A 23,983-nucleotide genomic window follows, 5' to 3' on the forward strand; every position below is an offset into this window, starting at 1 on the left:
GGCCATTGGGCCTACTTTTAGGCCCAATTTTGATAATCCGAACCGTTCATATTTTAAGATTTGTTCAGCATATCATACCTGTAAAAAATCAAGTTGATCGGATATCAGAAAGCATGTGTTTGGAAAAATCGAACTAAAAACTATTTTTTTAAAAAATTTAATAAACAGTTTTCCGAACACATGCTTTCTGATATCCGATCAACTTGATTTTTTATAGGTATGATATACTGAACAAATCTTAAAATATGAACGATTCGGATTATCAAAATTGGGCCTAAAAGTGGGCCCAAAGGCCCTGCAAGTAGGAAATGCAAGGAGGAAATACAAGGAGGAGATTTTGACTCTATATATATTGCTAGGGAATCTGAGTTAAATTCATGTAAACGATGTAGAGTTCTAGCTTTATTCTTTATCCTTATTATTCTCTAATTTATATACACAAAATATATACACCTACGACTACACTATTCCTGGAAGAGCAATGATGCCCTCTTTGCATCATTTCCTACTTGCAGGGCCATTGGGCCTACTTTTAGGCCCAATTTTGATAATCCGAACCGTTCATTTTAAGATTTGTTCAGTATATCATACCTGTAAAAATCAAGTTGATCGGATATCAGAAAGTATGTGTTCGGAAAAATCGAACTAAATTTTTTTTTTTTTTAAATTTAATAAACAATTTTCCGAACACATGCTTTCTGATATCCGATCAACTTGATTTTTTATAGGTATGATATACTGAACAAATCTTAAAATATGAACGGTTCGGATTATCAAAATTGGGCCTAAAAGTGGGCCCAAGGCCCTGCAAGTAGGAAATGCAAGGATGAAGTGCAATGAGGGGATCTTGACTCTATATATATTGCTAGGGAATCTAAGTTAAATTCATGTAAAAGATGTAGAGTTCTAGCTTTCTTTTTTATCCTTATTATTCTCTAATTTATATACACAAAATATATACACCTACGACTACACTATTCCTGGAAAAGCAAGGATGCCCTCCTTGCATCATTTCCTACTTGCAGGGCCATTGGGCCTACTTTTGGGCCCAATTTTGATAATCCGAACCGTTCATATTTTAAGATTTGTTCAGTATATCATATCCGTAAAAAATCAAGTTGATCGGATATCAGAAAGTATGTGTTCGGAAAAATCGAACTAAAAACTATTTTTTTAAAAAATTTAATAAACAATTTTCCGAAACGCATGCTTTCTGATATCCGATCAACTTGATTTTTTACAATTATGATATACTGAACAAACCTTAAAATATGAACGGTTCGGATTATCAAAATTGGACCTAAAAATGGGCCCAATGGCCCTGCAAGTAGGAAATGCAAGGAGGAAGTGCAAGGAGGAGATCTTGACTCTATATATATTGCTAGGGAATTTGAGTTAAATTCATGTAAACGATGTAGAGTTCTAGCTTTCTTCTTTATCCTTATTATTCTCTAATTTATATACACAAGATATATACACCTACGACTACACTATTCCTGGAAGAGCAAGGATGCCACAACATTTATTACAGAACAGAGGCAAAAAGAGGAAATCTAAAACACCCCAAAACAGCCTTGGCTTGACGCACTCGGAACCTTGAAGTGAGGCACAAAGGTTGGCTTTGACAAAACGGGAGCTTAGCTTGACGTTTCTAGCATCGATCCTGTGCCTGTACACCTACATATATATATATATATATATATATAAACAGTGAGCTAAAGCCCAGTGAATAACATATGCGTAAAGAGGTTAAGAATGAATGTCCTTTCAGTCATTAAACAGTCATATTAGTCATTTAGGAACCATAGTAGTTATATGTGGTACATCCAATAGCAAAACAGTACAATAGGTCTTAACAGACCGAACAGTCAGTTGATGGCCATCATAACAGTAAACAGTAATGATTCCAAACATGGGAACCTACAGAGATCTCTGTAATAGTAGCAGTAACAGTAGATTGCTATGGATGCCACGAATACAGTTCACAAATAGGAAAAACATTCATTCAGTAGGAAATATCATTTCAGAAAGCAGTACAGTAGATCATTCAGAAAATATTCTTGATTGAACATATCTTTACAACATTGTTACTCACAGAGTACTAGGCTACAGATAGGCTAGTGCGCGTCCTCAGATGCCAACCCTACACAGTTACAGAATGAACACACACTAAGTTACACCCTTGGGTTTAATAACTTAACCCCTAACTTGACTCGGTGTGGTTCTACATCAATCTCTCCATTAAGATGCCTTAAACATGGCCTAGGAATGCCTAGGATGGAAAGATGATGCAAAGATGCACTTTAAAACACTTTTCAAAAATTGCTGAAACAGGGGTCCACGCTCGAGCGTGGCTTTCTACGCTCGAGCGGACATGCAGACAAAGGAGCTTCGTTCGAGCGCGACTTTCTCCACTCGAGCGGACTGCAAACTTAGGCAAAAGTACTAGGTGCACGCAATCCACGCTCGATGGACGCTCGACCTCCGCTCGAGCGTGAGACACAAGTCCTCGCTCGAGCGTGCATTCCCTCGCTCGAGCGGACTGCAAACGTATGAAAAGTACTGGATACACGCATTTTACGCTCGAGCATTACTTTTCCCGCTCGAGCGAACTGCATGAACTCAGAGTGTACGCTCGAGCGTGAAGTCCTACGCTCGAGCGTGGGTCCAAATTCTGGAACTTCCAGATTGAACCTTCAAGCTCAAAATCAACTTTTAAAGCATCAAATTCGATCCTTTTGGGCTAATTTTCTGGAAAACACCTTAAAACCCATAATATGGCATGTTTCAAAGATCAATTTGCTAAATCAAAGCCCAAAGGTAGATCAAATAAACACAAGTTTCAAGTCAAAGTTCAAGAACATGAAAAACAATGCAAAACTCATACATGCATGAGTTCCCATGAACTCTAATGCTCTAAGACAAGATCAAATGCAAGATTTAACTTCAAAACATGGTGAGTTCATGGATCAAGACCCAAAATATGAACATGCATAGAGAAATTCTCATGACACAACTTCAAAACTCAAGAATATACACATGCATGCATGTTCTAACTCTCAATTCAACATTTTAAACCAATTTAAGACCTCAAAACTCTAATCTTCCATGAACCATGCAAGAACTAGCTTAAATTCACAATTTAAAAGAAGAACTCCCTACCTTAAGTCTTCAATTTCAAATGTGCTAGCTTAAATTTGCTATTGTCCTTCAATTCCTTTAAATTTCAAGCCAAGATTTCATGATGAATCAATTCTCTCCCAAGACACTCTCTAACTCTCTGTTTTGGGTCTGAATAATGGTTGAAGATGTGCTAATGCTAACATATATGAGTCAACTAAATGGTCCTAGAATAATCCACTAAGTGGCAAAAGAGTAATAAACATAACTAGTGTGATTTAACATTATTTAATCTAATCTAATTTAATCGTACCAAATCAAATTCTAATTAACTCTATCATAAAATCACATAAATTCTAACTAGCATAAATACCAATCAATTTCTGATTCGGTCGCCGATAGGACCTTCAATTCGCAATTTGCAATTCGCAATTCGAAATTCGAAACTAAAAACATGAACAGATCCATTTATGACAAACATATAGAAAATGAAATCAAGCAACACGCTCATGCGTTTAGTTCAGAATTTCAGTCTGTTCAATTGCGTATCATGCTTAATCATAGATTAGCACTAATCAGAGGTGAGGGTTGTCACAGTGAGATTATATTACCATGGACTTTGTGTACAGATTACCTCGTACTAGTAGTAATCACGATGTAGTTTGGGTAGTTGTTGATAGATTAACCAAGTTAGCAAATTTTATTGCAATGCGGATAAACTATTCTTTAGCTCGATTTGCACAGCTGTATGTGAAGAAGATTGTTAAATTGCATGGTGCATCTGTGTCAATAATGTCAAATCGGGACCCTCGTTTTGTGTCTAAGTTTTGGGGTGCGTTACAATCAGCTATGGGTACTCGGTTAAATTTTAGTTCAGTTTACCACCCTCAAACAGATGGGCAATCAGAAAGGATTATTCAGACCTTTGAGGATATGTTGAATGTTTGTGCTTTGGAGTGGAGAGGTAATTGGGGTGATTATTTGCCGCTTATAGAGTTTGCGTATAATAATAGTTATCATGCTAGTTTGGGAGTAGCTCCTTATGAGGTTTTGTATGGGAAGAAGTATAGATCTCCTTTGTGTTGGTATGAGGTTGGTGAAAGGCAATGGTTGGGACCTGACTTGGTGAAGGATGTTACATAGAAAATTGTCATCATCAGAGAGAGATTATTGACTGCTCAGAGTAGACAAAAAAGTTATAATGATCATCGTAGGAGAGATTTAGAGTTTCATATGGGGGATATGGTATTCTTAAAGTATCACCATGGAAAGGAGTCATCAGGTTTGGAAAGAAAGGAAAGTTGAGTCCTAAATACATTGGACCATTTGGGGTATTGGAGAAAGTTGGTGAGGTTGCGTACCATATTGCTTTACCCCCTAGGTTGGCAAGAGTGCATAATGTGTTTCATGTGTTTATACTGAGGAAATATGTGCACAGTCCATCGCATGTGATAGATTATGAACCGTTTCAGATTAGAGAGGATTTTTCGTATGAGAAGATGCATGTTTAGATCTTGAATTTGAAAGAGAAAATATTACGTACAAAGGCCATTAAATTGGTTAAGATACTGTGGCGCAATCATCTAGTTGAAAAGGTAATTTGGGAACGCGAGGACGAGATGCGCGAGAAGTACCCACATCTATTCTCATGATTTACTCAAGTTAGTTTCGAGGATGAAACTTTTCTTTTAGAGGGGGAGAATGAGAGAACCCAAATACGAAAATAAAATAAATAATTAAATAATAATAATTTTACAATCTCAAATATTTTTCCTATGAATCTTGAAGTGCAAATTAAATACTATTAGACGATATTTTGATTAATTTTAAACCTAAAATAAATTTATGATTGTCACACCCCAAGCCCGAGTATGACCGGCCGTGGCCCACAGGGCCTTAGCCCAAGGCACATGTAAGCCTAAATACGAATCCATAAACACATTGAATAACTATATAATAATCCAGTAATAAATGACCAAAACTCAATCCAGTGACATGCAACAATTATAAACGGCAAAACCAACCGTAATCAATACCATCTAAACTTATGGGATATAAACAGCCCACATATCAAAATAATCCTAAATGAATCCCAATAAAAATAAAAATAAATATGCACAAAATTGACATAAAAATCTAAAACAAAATAAATGAATGTCCTAAAGGTCCATGCAATGGAGTCCCAACTACGCCATGAGTCCACTCTAAGTCCTTTTAACACCTAGAAATGATAAACAACTAAGTATGTTGATAGCTTAGTAAGTAGCAACATAGATAGTATATACAGTTTTGAAAAAAGGGATCAATTCCAAAATAAGATATGTATCACAGAAACTAGATTGACATACACTTTTGATAAAGATAATCTGTTTTAAAAAGAAGGTTTCACAGTTCAACAGTTAAAATATTCATGTCTCTCAAGAACATGATAATGACATTTTTCACTTAAAATAGATTATAACATGAACACTAATAATTTTATGGGTACCAAGAATAGCAATTAACATGCCACATAGTTCTCAAGGCAATAGGCCTGTTGGATCCAATATCGAACCAAGAGTCATCATTGGGGTGGCAACCTGGGCTTTTTCTCTAAGACGATCCAATTGAAGGTCACCTAGCCCAACCCAGGTCTTTTCCTTATAATCGTTGAACATTAGAGTCATTACGACGCAACCCGGATCTTTACCCTAGTGGCGAGAGTCACTACACACGATGGAATAATTTTCCTGGACTAAATATACAGATGGTCCCGATAATCAATACAATTCAGTTTTGCAAAATATGGTAATTCACCATTATAAACATGAGGCCATAACAAATAGTTACACATGATTCAGAAATTATTTTAATTCCATTGATACTATAATAATTTATCAAAATAGTTTAGTTCTGAAACAACAATTCAATTTTCCAACAATTCAGGGTAGGGGAATATTTATAAAAATATGTAGCATGCAACTACTCACCTGAAAATGGAACAATGTAATCCTCGAGTAGAGTATAAGAGTCCAATTAGTGCCCTGAACTAAGTATGAAAACTACACGTCACTTCTAATTTAAAAATACTAAAGAATAAGAACTAAGTAACCCCAAACTAAAGCGCACTAACACGGTTCAACCCAACTCACCGTTGTTGGAAATAGTTTGAAAATTCTGGGTAAAACTAGAATTTTTTCCTAAGTTTGGTCTATTTTTTAGGTGGGCCCCGTGCGTCGATTTTTGCGGGTCAAAGTGGTAACACGTACTATGCCGCGTTGTGATTCACGTGGTATATTTGGTTGCTCAAAACCATTACCGGGTGAATGCGAAATTGAAGCCAAAGTATGCTCCATAAAAATGGAGTTTTGGTGGAATATTCTTAAAGGTTTGAATAAGGCTTGTCCCACATTGATTTTATGAGAAGTTTTGAATGGGTTTATAAGGCATGGGATTGGAACTTGGGGTGTGCCCCAAGGGGTACCCAAGTGTTTTAGAGAGGGAGGTTATGGGCAAAATGGGCTAGACTCATTGGACCCAAAAATCACCACACGCGCGCACCGTCCGGTCAGCTCAGCTGGGCCTGGGCTTGGTGTCACGACCCAAACCCGCCCCTATGGGTTTAACACCGTAACCGGCCAGTAATTCGAGATTACCGAAGGCCTGCTTAACAGTAATACAGTAATATAGAGTACAGGGGCTGGCGGAAGCCAATACAGTAAATAAACAATGTCCAATGAGCTGTGACAGTTTGTATGCAAAAAGACTTTTCATTCAAATATATACGGTCAGACAAAACAGTATGTACATATATACAATCATTCGGTTAGGGACCTAATCCCTATTAAACAGTACAGTACAGTAAACAAACAGTTACAGAGACAGAAGGGGGAACTAAAACACCCCTAAGCCATAACTTGACAGGCTCGGAACCTCGCAGTGAGGCACATAGGTTGGCTCGACAAAACGGGAGTTTACCCCGGCGCTCCTAGCTGCGGTCTGGTGCCTGCACACCTACATATATATATGAACAGTGAGCTAAAGCCCAGTGAATAACACAATGCGTAAAGGGGTTAAGAATGAATGTCCTTACAGTAATGAAAACAGTTCATTAAATCAGTATTTCAGTCGCTCAGTCAGTGCAGTCATATGTGGTACATCCATTAGCATAACAGTACAGTAAACAGTAGGTCTTAAAAGGCCGAGCAGTAAATGATGGCCATCAGTCAGTAACAGTAGCGGTTCCAACGAGGGAACCGACAGAGATCTCTGTAACAGTATCAGTAAACAGTAGGTGCTAAGGATGCCACAATACAGTTCAGAATATAGGACATACATTCATTCAGTTAACAGTAATCAGTTCAGAAAGCAGTACAGTTCAATTGTTCAGAAGATAATCATTTTGAACATATCTTTACACAGTTGTTACTCACAGAGTTCTGGGCTACAGTAAAGCTAGAGCGCGTCCCCAGTCGCCAACCCTACACAGTTACAGATTGAACACACACTAAGCTACACAGTTGGGAAAATAATAACTTAATCCCTAATTGCCTCGGTGTGTTCTACATCTATATCCTCAATGAGATGCCTTAAACTAGGCCTAAGAATGCCTAGAATGAGATGAGGATGCAAAGATGCACTTGAAAAACATTTTCAGACTTATCAGAAAACAAGGGTCACGCTCGAGCGTAGGTTAAACCGCTCGAGCGGACATGAAGACAAAGGTTTCCGCTCGAGCGTAGACTTACCCGCTCGAGCGTTCTGCAAAACAGTCAAAAGTGCTGGATAGGCAGAAATCACGCTCGATTGGGCGCTCAACACCCGCTCGAGCATAAGACACAACGTCCCGCTCGAGCGTCAATTATTCCGCTCGAGCGGACTTTAAAACAGAACAAAATGCTGGGAGCACGATTTCCACGCTCAAGCGCCAATCACTCCGCTCGAGCGTGAGTCCAAATTCTGGAAATTTCAGATTTGAACCTCAAGCTCAAAACCAAGTTTTAAACCATAAATTTCGATCCTCTTGGGCCAATTTTCTAGAAAACACACTCAAAACTCATACTTAATATGATTCAAAACTTAATTTGTAAAATCAAGGCCCAAGGGCGTTTCAAATAAATCCAATTCAAACCAATTTCCATAAATATGAAGAACATGCAAACATGCACGAATTTAACTCATTTCAAAGCTTCAATTTGATGCTCTAAGGAGCCAATTGTTCCAAAAACAAGATGAAAACAAGGACTTAACATAACCATGAGCATGCATGAGACAATTCTCCATGGAATCAACTCAAATTCAACAATTCGAACATGCATGCATGGAATGAGCTCCAATTCAACATTTTTGAATCAAATCATGACTTAGTCCTACAATGAAGTATGAAACATGCAAGAACTAGCTCAATGACAACAATAAGAAGATGAGTTTCCCTACCTTAGTCTTGTATTCGAGGTTTAGGAGCTCAATTATGAAATCAATCTTCAATTCATCAAGCAATTCTACAAGTAAACTCAATTCTCTCACTTCCCCTCTCTCTATGGCCGGTTGAACAAGGAGAATGGACTGATGAAATGTTTTGATTCAATGTGTATACAAGGTCAAGCCTAAAACAAGGTTTGGTGTAGTGGCCCACTCAAGGGCAAAGTTGTAGTTAAGTCAAACTATGCAATTTAACTTACTCTAATCTAATTTAATCATTCCAAATCGGTTTTCGAATAACTATACCATAAATCACATAAATTACGTTAATCACAAAACACTAATCGATTTCCGGTTCGGCGGCCGATAAGGCCTTCAATTAGCAGTTTAAACACTAAAATACGAACAGATCAAATAAACAATCAACAAATAGAATTACAATTAAACAGACATACTCCGTCAGGTCAGTTCTAGTTTTCAGTCAATCAGTTCAATATTTAAATCAGTTCAGTTATCAGTCATAATCAGTTCAGTTTAACGGTAATCAGTGGTTATCGGTAAACAGTGACGAGGGTTATTACACTTGGGCGCAAGTGCGTGGTGTGAGGTTGGGTTGGGCTTGTTTGACCCAATACTAATCTTTTTTGGCCAAAAACATTTGAATTTAAATTTTATTTTTTGAAATAAAATTTGTCCAAAAATTAATTCTGAATTTTTGTCCAGATTTAAATTTTAAATTCAAATTGTTGCACCTCTTCACAGACAGACCCGAGTCTGTCCAGATTCAAACCCAAAACCGAATTTGTTTTGTTCAAATTCAAATCCATCCGAATTTCAAACCAAACAGTGCCTTAAACAGATTTGTATCTGTTTAATTCAAATTGAACAGGTACAGTACCAGTTTAATTCAAAATGGAAAGCCATCAATCCATCTATAAATAGACTAGCCCTCATTTGTTATCAGATTCACTAATTTTCGTCCATAAATTTCAGCATTCATACTCTTCATTTTGCTGCATTATTTTCTTGTCAGAGAGAGTATAAAACACTTAGTGTGTTTGTTGTACACATATATTGTAGTACTGCATATATTTGTTGTAGATTATTTCATCTTGAGAGATAGACGTCCATATTCTGAAAGTACCGAGGAAAGGACGAATCTGTCTTAAGGACACAGTGTCAAACACTGGACTTGATCAGAATAATATTCAACAGATTAATCAAGTAAGTTATTTATTTATTTTCTGTTTTATTATTATTTATTTAAATCAGATTTTAATTTTGTTTTGGTAACAAAATAAAATCAGTTTTTATTTATTTAATTCTATTTCTAGTTTGATTTTTGTAATCAAACATTTTTCTCTCCTTTCCTTTATTTCTTTATATTCTAGTTGTTGTTTAGTACACAACAGAATTTAATCTATTTAAATACAGTGAAGATTATCCAACAACCGTTACTCTTAAATATTACCCAAGCTCATGTTCTTCAAGGTCTAAAATCACCCAAGACATGGGTTCAAATCGAAACTTAATTAAAAGTAACTTTAAGATAAAACAGAATTTTAAACAAATTTTCCCAATCTATTCGCTAACTTTGAAAATTACAAAACCCACTCCACGTTGTTCGAAAAATTCCAAAACCCTCCAGATATCAACTAATATATGCTAAGTTTCAAACCCAAACGGTTTTACTTGATTTGCTTACCAAAATAATTATTTACAATTAATTATGCCCAAATAGATTGTTTTTTGCAGCACTTTAAAGAAATTAATGGTTCTCTTAGTATACACGAGCAATCAATGCAAGGCAAAAAATGTAAAAAACTAGACTCATAACCGGTTCTAACGACGCTGATTTGATATTTTCGGATTTATACCCAAAGAGAACAACACTTCCGAAGTTACTGTTTTACCCCAGTTTTTGGACAGATTTGAACGCACCAGTTAATATAGATTTTGACTCCCAAAAGTTATGAGAAAATTCTGATATGCAATTCAATATGTAATTAATCTATTGTAAAAATTTTATTTCAAAATTCATCCATTTGATATGATTTCTTGATTTTTAAAGTTTGTGATTCTATGCAGAATTTTTAGACTAAGAATTACACTTATTCTTTATACATGAATTTAACTTCTTAGATTTCTTAACAATATATATATACACAAAATACATACACCTATGACTACACCAAACGTGGAACTAGAACTATTAGAGAAACTAAATTAGAGAATAGAATAAGGCTAAAGAAGAAAGCTAGAACTCTACATCCTTCACATGAATTTAACTCAGATTCCCAAGCAATATATATGGAGTCAAAATCCCCTCCTTGCACTTCTTCCTTTTAGGGCAATTGGACCCAATTTTAGGTCCAATTTTGATAATCCGAACCGTTCATATTTTAAGATTTTTTCAGTATATCATACCTGTTAAAAATCAAGTTGATCGGATATCAGAAAGCATGTGTTCGGAAAACTGTTTATTAAATTTAAAAAAAATATAGTTTTTAGTTCGATTTTTTCGAACACATGCTTTCTGATATCCGATCAACTTGATTTTTTACAGGTATGATATATTGAACAAATCTTAAAATATGAATGGTTCGGATTATCAAAATTAGGCCTAAAAGTGGGCCTAATGGCCCTGTAAGTAGGAAATGCAAGAAGGAAGTGCAAAGAGGGGATCTTGACTCTATATATATTGCTAGTGAATTTGAGTTAAATTCATGTAAACGATGTAGAGTTCTAGTTTTCTTCTTTATCCTTATTCTATTCTCTAATTTATATACACAAAATATATACACCTACGACTACACTATTCCTGGAAGAGGAAGGATGTCCTCCTTGCATCATTTCCTAATTGCAGGGCCATTGGGCCTACTTTTAGGCCCAATTTTGATAATCCAAGCCGTTCATATTTTAAGATTTGTTCAGTATATCATACCTGTAAAAAATCAAGTTAATCGGATATCAGAAAGCGTGTGTTCGAAAAAATCGAACTAAAAACTATTTTTTAAAAAAAATTAATAAATAGTTTTCCAAACACATGTTTTTTGATATCCGATTAATTTGATTTTTTACAGGTATGATATACTGAGCAAATCTTAAAATATAAACAGTTTATATTATCAAAATTGAGCATAAAAGTAGATCCAATAGTCCTACAAGTAGGAAATGTAAGGAGGGAGTGCATGGAGGGGATCTTGACTCCATCCAAAAGAGTAACTAAAGTGAGAATAGAATGAGGATGAAAGGAGAAAGCTAAAGTCTGCATCATTGCATAATAAGGATAAAAGAAGAAGGCTAAAGAAGACAGCTTGAAGTCTACATCATTGCTCCTCTATTTAACCGACTACAAGTCTGAGCAAGGTGAGACCACTCTAGCGCATCTCTCTCTGTTTCTCTGATCTTTCCTCCTCCTCCTCCTCCTCCTCCTTGTTTTTGGGTTTGTTTTTGTTTTTCTTGTTTTGAGTTCGTGTTGCAAAGATGAATGATCCAAAGTATGCTTATCCTTACCCTCCTCCTCGTCTTGATGCCCCGCCTGAACCAGTAATTCCATCTGGGTCGACGGACTTGGGCGGTTTTCCGGCCTCCAACACGACCCAAGAACACTTGGGGACCCAAGTTCCGCCGCCTGCTGAATCAATGATTCAAATTCTCGATCATTTTGATGCGGCCGCTGCCACCACCGCCGAGCCTTCTAAATCAGTGGCCCAAGCTCATCCTCCTCATCCTCCTGTTGATGCCCTGCCTGAACCAGTAATTCCACGCAATGCTCAGCAACAAGACCTAGGATTGCCGAAGCTAGTTTTAGCGTTCTGCTTGACAGCAGCTTTTGAAATCGCCTTCCGATCCGTCCAGACTCGTAAACACTACCCTATAACCTTCCAATTGCTGTGTCTCTTAATGGTGTTTGCACTCGCTTTTCTCGTTGTTGCTAAATACATCGTTGCCAAGTACCCAAAATCAGGCCGCTTGCTTGAGCACGCTGTACTACTCTGTGGAGTTACCGCTTTCTTTGCGGCCATCACCGTCTCTTTCTCTCTCTGCCTCAAGCTCATTTCCTGGATGGTATATGCTCTTTCATTGCTTGCCATTTCCATCTGCAATTGCCCTCCACCACTGTGAACCCCTAATGCTAATCCTGCACAGGATTGTCATTCAGGTTGCTTTTTTTTTTATGGATATTAATTTTAATTATTATTAGCTGCTTTTAAAGGATTTGGGAGTTTTGCACTGTTTGTAAAATTGTCTTGTTTATTGGAATTACTTCCATCAATTATTAGTATAGTTTCATTTTTTTGATTATGCTCATTGATAGTGAATGTGTAAGGGCTAGCATATGATTGAATTGCACAGGAACTCCCATTTGCAAAATTTTCAGGATCTGGAATCTGAAATTCAATTTTTACTTTTCCTCTTCAATTCACTGTATGATAATTTGTGGAAACTAAGAGATCGCATCGACTGTTCACAAGAAATGTGCATTTGATCCCAAAAGCAATATTATTAATGCAATTTGGTGATGGAAAACAAGTAGTGAACATTTTTGTTCCATAAAGTTCGATTATTGATAAGCATGATGTGGTTGGAGGTGCTATGATTCATAGGATCGAAATATATTGGTTGAAGTGGAAGAGTATGTGACACATTGCCGTATTATGTGATTCGTATGAATTTACTTACTTAACTTAGCATAAAATCACTGATAGAAAAATGATTCGTGTAGCCAACCACACTTGAATGGCACATAAAACTTAGCTTTGATTTGGTTCGGTTTTTTGACGGGGCATATTCAATAAATGAATTCTATCAAAACAAGAAAAAATCTAGAAGAAAAGGGGAAAAATCCAACGAACAAATCCCATTGCACATATTGTCACCACTTTTCAAGATGATGTGAAACTACGTTGGAGAATCTTTTATTGAAGGCCAACTCCTTCTTCCTGTGTAATAATTTGACTAGGTAATTGGTATTTCATGTGAAAATGGTTCTGGTATCACAATTTGTAAGTATTAACAAGAAGCCTCAAAAAGCAATGAAGTTTATGCTATGACTTTTTCTAGAATACAAAAACAACGCCACATCAAAACAATAGGAGAATCTTAAATTTCTTGTTAAAGATTATTTTGCGGTGAAGATGACGGTCGTTAATGCACGTTGTTGTCATTTATTTGTTAGATAGTTTGATATACATTGTTGGGTCCATTTCCTAATAGTTTAAGCTTTTGAAAAAAATTGGTAATGTAACATGGTATCAAAAAGGGTGACCATTGGTTCAATGGTTAAATCTTGGCCTGATAACCTTAAGGTTATGGGTTCAAATCTTGGGGCCACCACTTTGTGCATTATGTCAAAGGTTAGGTATGTACTCAATCTTTCCCCTCCCAAACACACATTAATGTGTACTAATTGAGCGTTGTTTTTTGTAACATGGTATCAGAGTTTTGGTTAAGAGAGGTCTTGGGTTCAAGTCTCTTAGTTGACATTTGGTATTTTGTCCGTATTTGGTTTCTCCCTCTTTGTTTTGTTGTTTACTTCTCCTTCTATTTGGTTCTCTATTTGTTTCTCCACGTGCAAGACGGTGTTGCACTTGAGAGAGGCTGCTAGATAGCTTGATATACATTGTTGGGCCCATTTCCTAATAGCTTAGGCATTTGAGAAAATTGGTAACTTAACACTAAAGGTGGTAAAAAAGAAAAAGAAAAAATTTATTCATGTGCCAACATTTTTTTAAATGTTTCTCATATTGACATGCTGTTGAAATGTCTGTTGACAAATTGATGGATGATGGTTCCTTGTATTGTTATTATAGTGGTTTAACTTTTCAATGTCAATGTAATGATTGACATTAAATAAATTACGAGTATTTGTAGAAAATTACGAGTTAAATAAATTACACTAGCAATATCAATTTGTTGCATGATTTCTTTTCCCTTTCCTAAGTGAGAATTGCTTGTTGATGGCTTCCTGACTTGTTTATGGGTATGACTTCGATAAGTTTTATTACAAATATATATATTGCATCGTATAACATTCCTTGTTTTTTGAAATAAAATATTAGTGGTTAATTTCATCTAATCATTAATGTCAACCGTGTGGAACTGCTCTAATATGTACTGATGTTGATTGCATTTTGTTCTTTGAAGGGATTGGAAATAAGCAAAGAACCATGAAATGGAATAACAGGTACACAATACATGTCTTGTTCTTGAACTTTATGTTCTCTCTTATTTATTTGTATGTATGATTCTTGAACTTGTATTCACTAGTTAATTGTTTCAAATATATTCTTCAAATTTGCATAACAGTCATTCTCTATTTTTTTCACCTTCATTCTCTTCGTCTCTTTCACTTTCCAATGCCGACCAGTACTCCATTGCCCTCCATAGCCATCACCCACCCCTTCTCCAACCTCCACAACCACTGTCACCGCTATGGAGGGCAAGAGAGTAGTGGTCGGCATTGGAAAGTGATGGAGACAGAGAGAATGAAAGAGAAAAATAGAGAGGACAAAGTGCAAAAGTGGGAGATGAGGTGGATGCTGATATTTTCCATTAAAGTTATGCAAATATTGTAAAAAATTGAACTCTTTCTTTTGAAGTACTGGAGTAGTCTATAAACTAATATGCAATTCAATAGGATTATGCATAGTGGCTCACAAGGCTAACTAACAACATAATCTATATCTAGGTGAGTATGAGATGGATAAATTAACTTACCAACCAGCCTCTGATATCGCTCCCTGTCAAATGAATCTTTAGTTTCATCCCCTAACATGCAATTCTGCTCCAACATGGTATCAATAGCTTTATACCCAAGCACACTTTGTCCTTGAGAAGGTCCAAAACATTTGTTCTTAGTGAGATAAACACACTATTTGAGATGTTGCAACGTCAATACTCAAGAAGTACTTCAAGTTTCGAAAGTTTTTTTATCTCAAACTCCTTAGTAAGATAGCTATTCAACTTCTGCTTTTCTATAGATCAAATATCATCAACACACACAAGGAGTGCAGTAACCTTGTTTTCATGTTAAATAAATTGGGTATAGTCATCTTGACTCTGTTTGTAGCCACACCTAAGCATAGCCCAAGTAAACCTCTCAAATCATGCTCTAGCAAACTTTGTAGGTGAAAGAGTACTTTTGGCATATTACACTAGCAATAATATCAGACTTTGTTGCTTCAAATTTGCATAACAGTGCTTTTTTATTATATTGATTTACAGTGTTTTAGTTGCATTTAGTTTTCTTGTAAATTTGTAGAGCACTTCTTCCATTGTGCAACATCATCTATTTCAAACTGGATTATAATTAATATGGATGTATCTCATAGTGTTTTTTCATTTGAATAACATCTCATTTTTCATTTGGTAATCTGAGCTACTTGAATCTCAGTTTGCATGGCTGGATGCTGATATTTGCCATTAAAGGTAAGCAAATATTATAAAAAATTAAACTCTTTCTTTTGAAGTACTGGAGTAGTCTATAAACTAATATGCAATTCAATAGGATTATGCATAGTGGCTCACAAGGCTAACTAACAACATAATCTATATCTAGGTGAGTATGAGATGGATAAATTAACTTACCAACCAGCCTTTGATATCGCTCCCTGTCAAATGAATCTTTAGTTTCATCCCCTAACATGCAATTCTGCTCCAACATGGTATCAATAGCTTTATACCCAAGCACACTTTGTCCTTAAGAAGGTCCAAAACATATGTTCTTAGTGAGATAAACACTCTCTTTGAGATGTTGCAACGTCAATACTCAAGAAGTACTTTAAGGTACCAAAGTCTTTTATCTCAAACTCCTTAGTAAGATAGCTATTCAACTTTTGCTTTTCTATAGATCAAATATCATCAACATACACAAGGAGTGCAGTAACATTGTTTTCATGTGACTGTTGATTAAATTGGGTATGGTCATCTTGACTCTGTTTGTAGCCACATCTAAGCATAGCCCAAGTAAACCTCTCAAATCTTGCTCTAGCAGACTTTGTAACTCATATAATGCCTTTTTAAGCTTGCACACTCCCATCAACCGAGAAATCCTCAAAGCCAGGTGGAACATCCTTAAATACTTCTTCCTCTAAGTCTTCACAGAGTAAAGCATTCGTCATATCTAATTGTTAAAGAGGCTCAATATGTTAATTCTCTAAAATAGGTCACATGAAGAGCTTTCGAAATGGCAATGCTGCGAATTTTAGTTAATTTGAGTGCTTAACTAACTTGCCATGATGCAAAATCGCATGCTCATATCAGTGAGTTTTTTCAAGACTATGTCATATCGAGGAAATTCTACCTTGCAGCAAACTTGCCTCTACATCGTCTGGCTTATTTATTCTCTTTTCTGCAAAATGTGCTTTAAGCCGTATGAAATGTTCATGAGTACTGTCATTGCTTCTAATCTGGATTTTTACGTGACTTTGTAGATACATCTCTCATTGATAACATCTAAAATAACTTCAAAAGCCTGATAAGTGCTGAGTGCTTGGCCGGTCACAATGATCTTCGGTGCTATTACTGGAATAGGACAACCAACTTCACTGGATAATTATACTTGATTGACTAGCATAAACAAATAATATGAAGTGCCAAGCACTTAAAAGGGATTGATCATTCTCAGTGATTCCTATTAGTTCTTCTATGTCATTTTACATCCTTTAACATTTGCTCAATATTGATGACTGCATATTTCAATAAACTCACAGAATTTGACTTTCTTCATAGAATTCTTGCATGACAGTGAAGCTGTAATATCTACTCAGACAGTTCACACGTCCTAATTATCTCTAGCATGTGAGTGATTTTATCTATATGTTATCCACTTATTATATAAATGAGTTCAAATTTCCAGTTGCAGGATGTTGATAAATGAAACACGGTCAATGGCAGATAACTTACCAAAAGAACAAGAAAAAAAAGAAGAAAGGTAGATCCTTTAACTTATACTAATATGATGAACAAAATATTCCAGTTCGGATTCAATTACTATATGCTGATATGCCAGTAGCTAGGGACTTCATTTTTCTTGTTTAGAGGCTTATTACCATTGATTTTACTGCTCTGTGTGCTATTTAACTTGTTACAAAGCCTTGTTTTTAGTGTAACTCTGTTGGATTTTATGTCAATTTCATCGCTGATATGAACAATTAAGATTACTGGAAAATCTGTTACTCTCAACGTAGAGAGTTCTAACCTGCTGAAGCTAGCAGATGCTAATTTTTATTTCGAGTCAGCTTGAGGATGGTTGCACTGTGGCAATGCATTTTTCTATTGGTTAAATGGTGGATTCCCATAAAAATAAAAATATAAAAGAAAGAAAGAAAAGAAAGAAAGAAAGAAAAAAAAGGAAAAAAAATGGTGGATCATCAATCTTTCATGACAATAATATTCTATTTAAATCGTTAAAAAGCCTTGTTTTTAGTGTAACTCTGTTGGGTTCTATATCAGTTTCATCGCTGATATGAGCAATTAAGATTACTGGAAAATTTGTTACTTTCAACATAGAGAGTTCTAACCAGCTGAAGCAAGCGGATGCTAATTTTTATTTCTAATCAACTTGAGGATGGTTGGACTATGGCAATGCATTTTTCTATTGGTTAATGGTGGATCATCAATCTTACATGACAATAGTGTTTTCTGTTGTAAGCAATGTGAGGTTAGTTGGCTTTTCTAACATAAATTCTTCAACTAATTAAGGTGTATTGGTGGCTAAAGGAAATTGTTTGCTAGTGGAGATCCAGTCATCCTCTGATTCAGCCGCTATTATGTAGCTTGGGTGTTTTTTATATCAGCATCAACAGTTAAGGGTGAAGAATGGAACATTTCATTTTGCATGACAACTTGGTACTTTGAAATATACTTGTATAATCATATTACTGTACAAGGAATGTTTATCTCGGACTTATGAATAGGGATTTCCTGGACCAAACAACTCTTTGGCTCAATTGTTTTTTACCCGAAGTTGACATCCTCTTACTTTTGTTTCATATCCAAGTCTTTCCTACAAACCTGTATTGTCCAACAAGATGAGGGATTTTAACTTTGTTAATTAAAAATTTCTTTTCTGTGGTAGATATGTGGTTCTCGAACAATTAAGAGCTGATAAGGTGGTACTGAAACGGCACATGAATAAATCATCTTCTTGGAGGGAACAAGGTTTGATGAACCAAGACGTTGATTATGGATGATCTAATGAATTTCAGCTGTGATGTTGAAGTTTATTTTATGCTCTTTTATGTTGTCCTGTTTCGTTACATTCTGTTTTGTTTCTAAAGTGACAAAATTTGAAGTTTCTCTGTAGTCACTCAAGAATAATGTGGAGCACTCCCCAGTTGCACAAGTGACCTCTACATACTGGAGAGCTGTCCATAAGCTGCTCTGAATCCAGAACACCATTTCGGAGTCCCAGAAGCACCAGGTAATTTTTCTACTCTTCAATTTTCTTTTTCTTTTTTCTTTTTCGGCTGCTCTGTCTCAAATATTCTTCCTTAGCTTTCCCACTACACCTTCTGCTGCATAAACCCTAAAGACTGCTGTGATGGAGCAGCAGTGTCAACCAATTTCTTTGGTCGTTTTCTAAGCAAATGATAGCATTTTGCTTAACTTCATCTGTCAAAATAGCCATCCAATTTATTCAAACCTGACTACTCTAACTTCCTCCAATTTTTTCACTAGCCTTTGCCTCTGTCTTTGTAGTGAGTTACCTATCACAGCCCAAGCTTTATAGTGACTTGCTATCTTCTTTGCTGCCACAACATTCTGTATTGCTATTTGATTCCCTACAACAGCAGTCCTCACATGCACCAATTGGTCTGTTTATGCTGTCTCCTTGCTACTCATTCTCACATACACCACACTAATAAGCATGAACGAGAAACAACCCCTCCCCCCCCACACATACACACACACGCATTTTATCCAGTATCTGTAAGAATATGAGTATGTACACCTAAGGAGCATGGACACGGACACGTGACACGACACGGATATGCCGACACGTTAATTTTCAAAAAATGAAGGACACGACACGTAGGGGACACGCATGAAATATGTAATTTTATATATTTATTATATGTTATATATTTAAATATATCATTCAAAGATAATAAAAAATGCAATATGACACTAATTCCTATAAATTTATATGGTTTTTGTTTTGTTATTGTATCTTAAGTTGTTTTATTTAAATTTATAATTAGTTTCATATGTGCCCAATCGATAGACACGTGTGTTTATGCGATTGACATGTGTGTCCTCTAAGTGTTCAAAGTGTATCTGGGTCTTTAAAAAAATTTAAAATATAAGACACGTTTTGAAGAGTGTCGGACACGTGTCCTAAGAGTGTCTAAAGAGTGTCGGTGTCCAACACGGACATGACACGGAAAGTTCCATCCTCTTTCGCTAGTATCAATTCCCTAGTCGTGTTCCATGTATGTAAGTGAACAAAAGAAAAGTTTTTCTAAAGTAATTTGAATTTTTTAATTTGTTTTATTTGGATTTACCTCAAAAGGGTAATTTGGAAAAAAAAAAAAAAATAGGATGTACTGAGAATAAATCATTACCCTAAATAATTTAGTAGGGTATACTGAAAATTGGGCTCACTTGAATATTTTTTGGGTGTAAATAGAATCTCCCAACTTATGCACATGCTCTAAATGGACTTTTGATAATTAATGGACAAATACTTCCTCATAAGCCCCAAGTGTTGTTAGTCCAGTCTTATTATATCTTGCTAGGCCTTTGGTAGTCAAGTACTACTGACCGGTCACAACGTTATCCTGTTTGGGACGAAATAAGGTTGTGATAGAGTGCGGGGGGCTTGGTTGGTGAGGGACGTAATTTATAGAGTGAAAATGGAGCGAACTGATGTAGTGGGTTTAGAGAGGGCATTTCTCGTTTGGGAATTTGATTATTTTACTTGATTTTTTTTTTATTTTTTTTACTATTTTAATTTACAAAAATGTTTCAGAACTTTAAAAGGAGAGCTCTAAAAGAGCTCTAACGACCTGGAACCCACTATGATTTATCTTTTTCTCTCTCTTTTTTTTTTTTCATTGTCACCTCAGTAAAGCTCATTTTAGAGTTATTCATTTAGAGCTCTCTATCACCATTGTTTAATCTAATTAAAAAAAATTATGTTTGAGATGATAGTTGATTTTTTTTTTTTTGTGTGTAGTTAATTTGATGGTTGTGAGAGAAAAAATAAAATAATTATGATTTGAATATGACAATTTATTTTATTAACTATTTTAATATTTTTTTATCTTTATTAACTATTTTAGTTAAAATCACTCATCCCAAACAATACGGGTTTTTTTTATCAAAAAATAAAAAAGATGGGTTTAGAGAGAGAGAAACTGTGTGCAAAGTGCAATCAGTCATTCGACCCACAAACAATTGGAACTAGTTTTGCTACAGACACAACAGATCACAAATCTGTCACAGAAGCTTACTCGGTTGGTCATGTGAGCTAGGTATAGATCCTACTTACTAATAATTAAAAAAAGAAAGTGAAAAACAAATTTAAAAAGAAAAAAAATAGAGCATCGTTTCTCTGTTACTCTTTCCATCAAATCATCGTCAGCAGAGAGATGATTCTTGCTTCCAGTTCGAAGACTCTTTCAGCTTAAGTTTGAAGACCCCGTCATGGGAAGAAGGGGCGTCTCTATTTACACATTATATTTGGTCTCAAGGTATACCATAACTCAATTCATACCTTCAATAATTTGAAAAAAACATAATTTTTTTCAACACACACCACAACATTCCATTTTTGCCCTTAGTCCCACACCACATAGTACACACCTTTAGGAGTGTAAAAATAGCCCGCGGCCTAAGGTGGGCCCCGGCCTGAGCCCAATTCGAGATCCTGGGCTAGGGCCTGACCATCATTTTGAAGCCCAACTTGGCCTATGGGCCCTACCCGCTTGGCCCAACCCGTCAGCTTGCTTAAAGCCTACTCAAGGCCCGGCCTGAGGTCCAGCCCGCTCGAGGTCAGGTGTCTTTTTTAGTGGAAAATAATAAACTTTTGGTAGAAAATTTTTTTAAAAAAAAAATAGTTAGGCCCGCCCAAACCCAAGGCCAGGCCCAGGCCCGCAGGGTCGGCCTAAGGCCCGTCCCACCGGCCCGCCCTTGGCTTGAATACCCCTGGGCCTAATTTTTTTGCCCGTGGCCTGGCCCTGCCCGGCCTGGTCCTGAATTTTGGCGAGAACTCGCGAGGCCCAACATGGGCCGGGTCGGGCCAGATTTACACCCCTACACACCTCAAATTCAAAAAAAAAAAAAAAAAAACCCTAACTGGTAGACACTTACCACCGACAGCAGCAACCATCACCGACAACCACCATCAACACCAACCATGGCCACCTCAGATCATTGCCACCCCATTCCCCTCTCTAGGCCCTTTGGCGAACCTCCCCCAGCCATTTCCCCCTCCGGTGAACCACCCCCAACCCTCTTTCCCTCTAATGAGACTCATCAAGCCTTCCTACTCCAACCCTCGTTTCTCACCGTCGCGATTTCCAGCCCCTACAGTTGAAATCCTGATCACAATTGTGATCGCGTGTTGCTCATCTCCCGTGACCCCGATGGCACACCTCCGACTAAAAGAGAGAGAGAGAGAGATGATTGCGATCGCGATTTGTACTATCACAATCTATGAAGTGGTGGGTTTCTGGGTTGATGATTGCGACGGGAAGAAGGAGAAAGGGTTGATAGCGGCGAGGGTTTGTGGTGCTGGGGATTCACCGGAGTTGGAGAGGGGCGACGAGGCGACGAGGCAACGACAGGGAAATGGTGGCAGCTGTAGCAGTGGTGGCTAGGGTTAGGGTTTGGATGTGTATTCAACTAAGGTATGTATTCAATTGTGGTCATTTTGATTATTTTAGTTAAGGTTATTATTGTAATAAAAATTAATCAATTAATAGTGTGTCTTGAGACCAAATGTGATGTGTGAATAGAGGCACTCGAAGAAGGACAATGTACATTAGAAAGAAAGTTAAATAAAAATAAGGGTAAATTACAAATACACCCCCTGAGGTTTGCTTAAAGTACAGATTGCCCATTGTGATTTGGAAAATTACAAATATCCCCTTATTAGAATTTTTTATTTAACAAAAATAACTAAAAAAATAAAATTCATAATTGCTCTCCTATACAATAATAAAATTATCTAAATTATTAATTGAAACATATTTCTAAAATTATTAAAAACAATTAATTGACTTGATGATTTATTAATAAAATGGACGATTTGTTATAAAATTAGAAACCTCAAGGGGTGAAATGTAATTTCTAAAATTACAAGAGGCGATTCGTATTTTAATCAAATCTTAATGTATTTGTAATGTGCCCTAAAAATTATTTCTCCTAAGAACAACATGGCAGCAACCTTTGCGCTCTACACATTGCATCTTCAAACTCTTCACCCCTTTAAAGATGATAACAAGGAAATTAGTATAATTTGAAATGTCCCCACCAAGCTTTACCCAAAGAGGCACCCTCACTTTTATCAACTCCACTGTTTGTTTGTTTGTTTATTTTTTTAAGGCTCAGATGATCACCAAATTAATAATATTCCAAATTCGTGTTTTGTTTTGTGTTTTTTTATCAATACAGAAACCACCACTTGCAGAGAGAAATCATATAAGCAAGAGTCATCCATTTCAACCCCCATTGGACCAAAAATTATTGGTGGGTCCTGTGGAGACCATGTGGTCATACCCCTCACAGATCATAATTCATCATGTCCTTTTATGTTTCACAGTCACTCAACACAAATTTATAAATTTCACCCATGTACCAATCATAATACTGTTAGGCAATGTTTGATTAGAGAGCATGGGATTAGGATTATTAATCTGTAGGCTCAATTATCCTATGTTTGTTTTAACATTTTGGTTTAGAATTATTAATCCAATGGATAATTAATCCAACAAATTTGTAGGATTATTAGTAATGGGGTAGGGGTGAGATTATTAATCCAATGGATATTAATCCAATTGGATAGTGAATACCACACTAATTTAATAGGATTATTAATATTTCACTATTAATTTTGTGAATCAAACATGACCTTAAAACACTCCAAGATCAGCCAATAACTTCTCCATTAGGGCCCATTTGTTTCTAGAGGTAGAATAGAGGGGATTGTTAGTGAAGAGACTGATAGTGAGAGGATTAAGAAAAATTGTGTTTGTTTGATAACTAGTGGGCTAATAATAGTTCATGTTTGTTTTGAGAAATAAGAATAAGATTAATCATGTAAAATTTCACAAATATTCTTATTATATTAATATCAAATTTGAACTTATACCAACTAATAAATGCATTACTCAATTAAACTATTCAAAAACTAAAATTAAAATTATACAATTAAAAATAATAAAGAATTCAACTATTAGTCTATTTATTATTATTAAAGAAACCAACCAATGCTATCTCCAAAACCAGC

The 23,983-nt window shown here is 36.1% G+C and overlaps 1 protein-coding gene across 18 annotated transcripts in view; it reads left to right on the forward strand.

Moving 5' to 3' along the window:
• The first annotated feature begins 11,895 nt into the window (after positions 1 to 11,895).
• LOC114270840 (uncharacterized) overlaps positions 11,896 to 23,983 on the forward strand; it is a 221,071-nt gene continuing 208,983 nt past the window's right edge. For 14 of the 18 annotated variants that reach the window (XM_082909872.1, XM_082909880.1, XM_082909879.1 and 11 more), the window contains exons 1-2: positions 11,922 to 12,685; positions 14,671 to 14,710. In XM_082909872.1, the coding sequence (XP_082765998.1) occupies positions 12,007 to 12,648 (642 nt within the window). In that variant the 5' untranslated portion in view covers positions 11,922 to 12,006 and the 3' untranslated portion in view covers positions 12,649 to 12,685; positions 14,671 to 14,710. Of the gene's footprint in view, positions 12,686 to 14,670; positions 14,711 to 23,983 lie in introns of all 18 variants that reach the window. The other 4 variants (XM_082909885.1, XM_082909887.1, XM_082909888.1 and 1 more) reach the window with 2 other exon arrangements.

Source organism: Camellia sinensis, chromosome 15, assembly GCF_055761805.1.
Source record: "Camellia sinensis isolate YWXY chromosome 15, ASM5576180v1, whole genome shotgun sequence".
NCBI classification, from domain to species: Eukaryota; Viridiplantae; Streptophyta; class Magnoliopsida; order Ericales; family Theaceae; genus Camellia; species Camellia sinensis.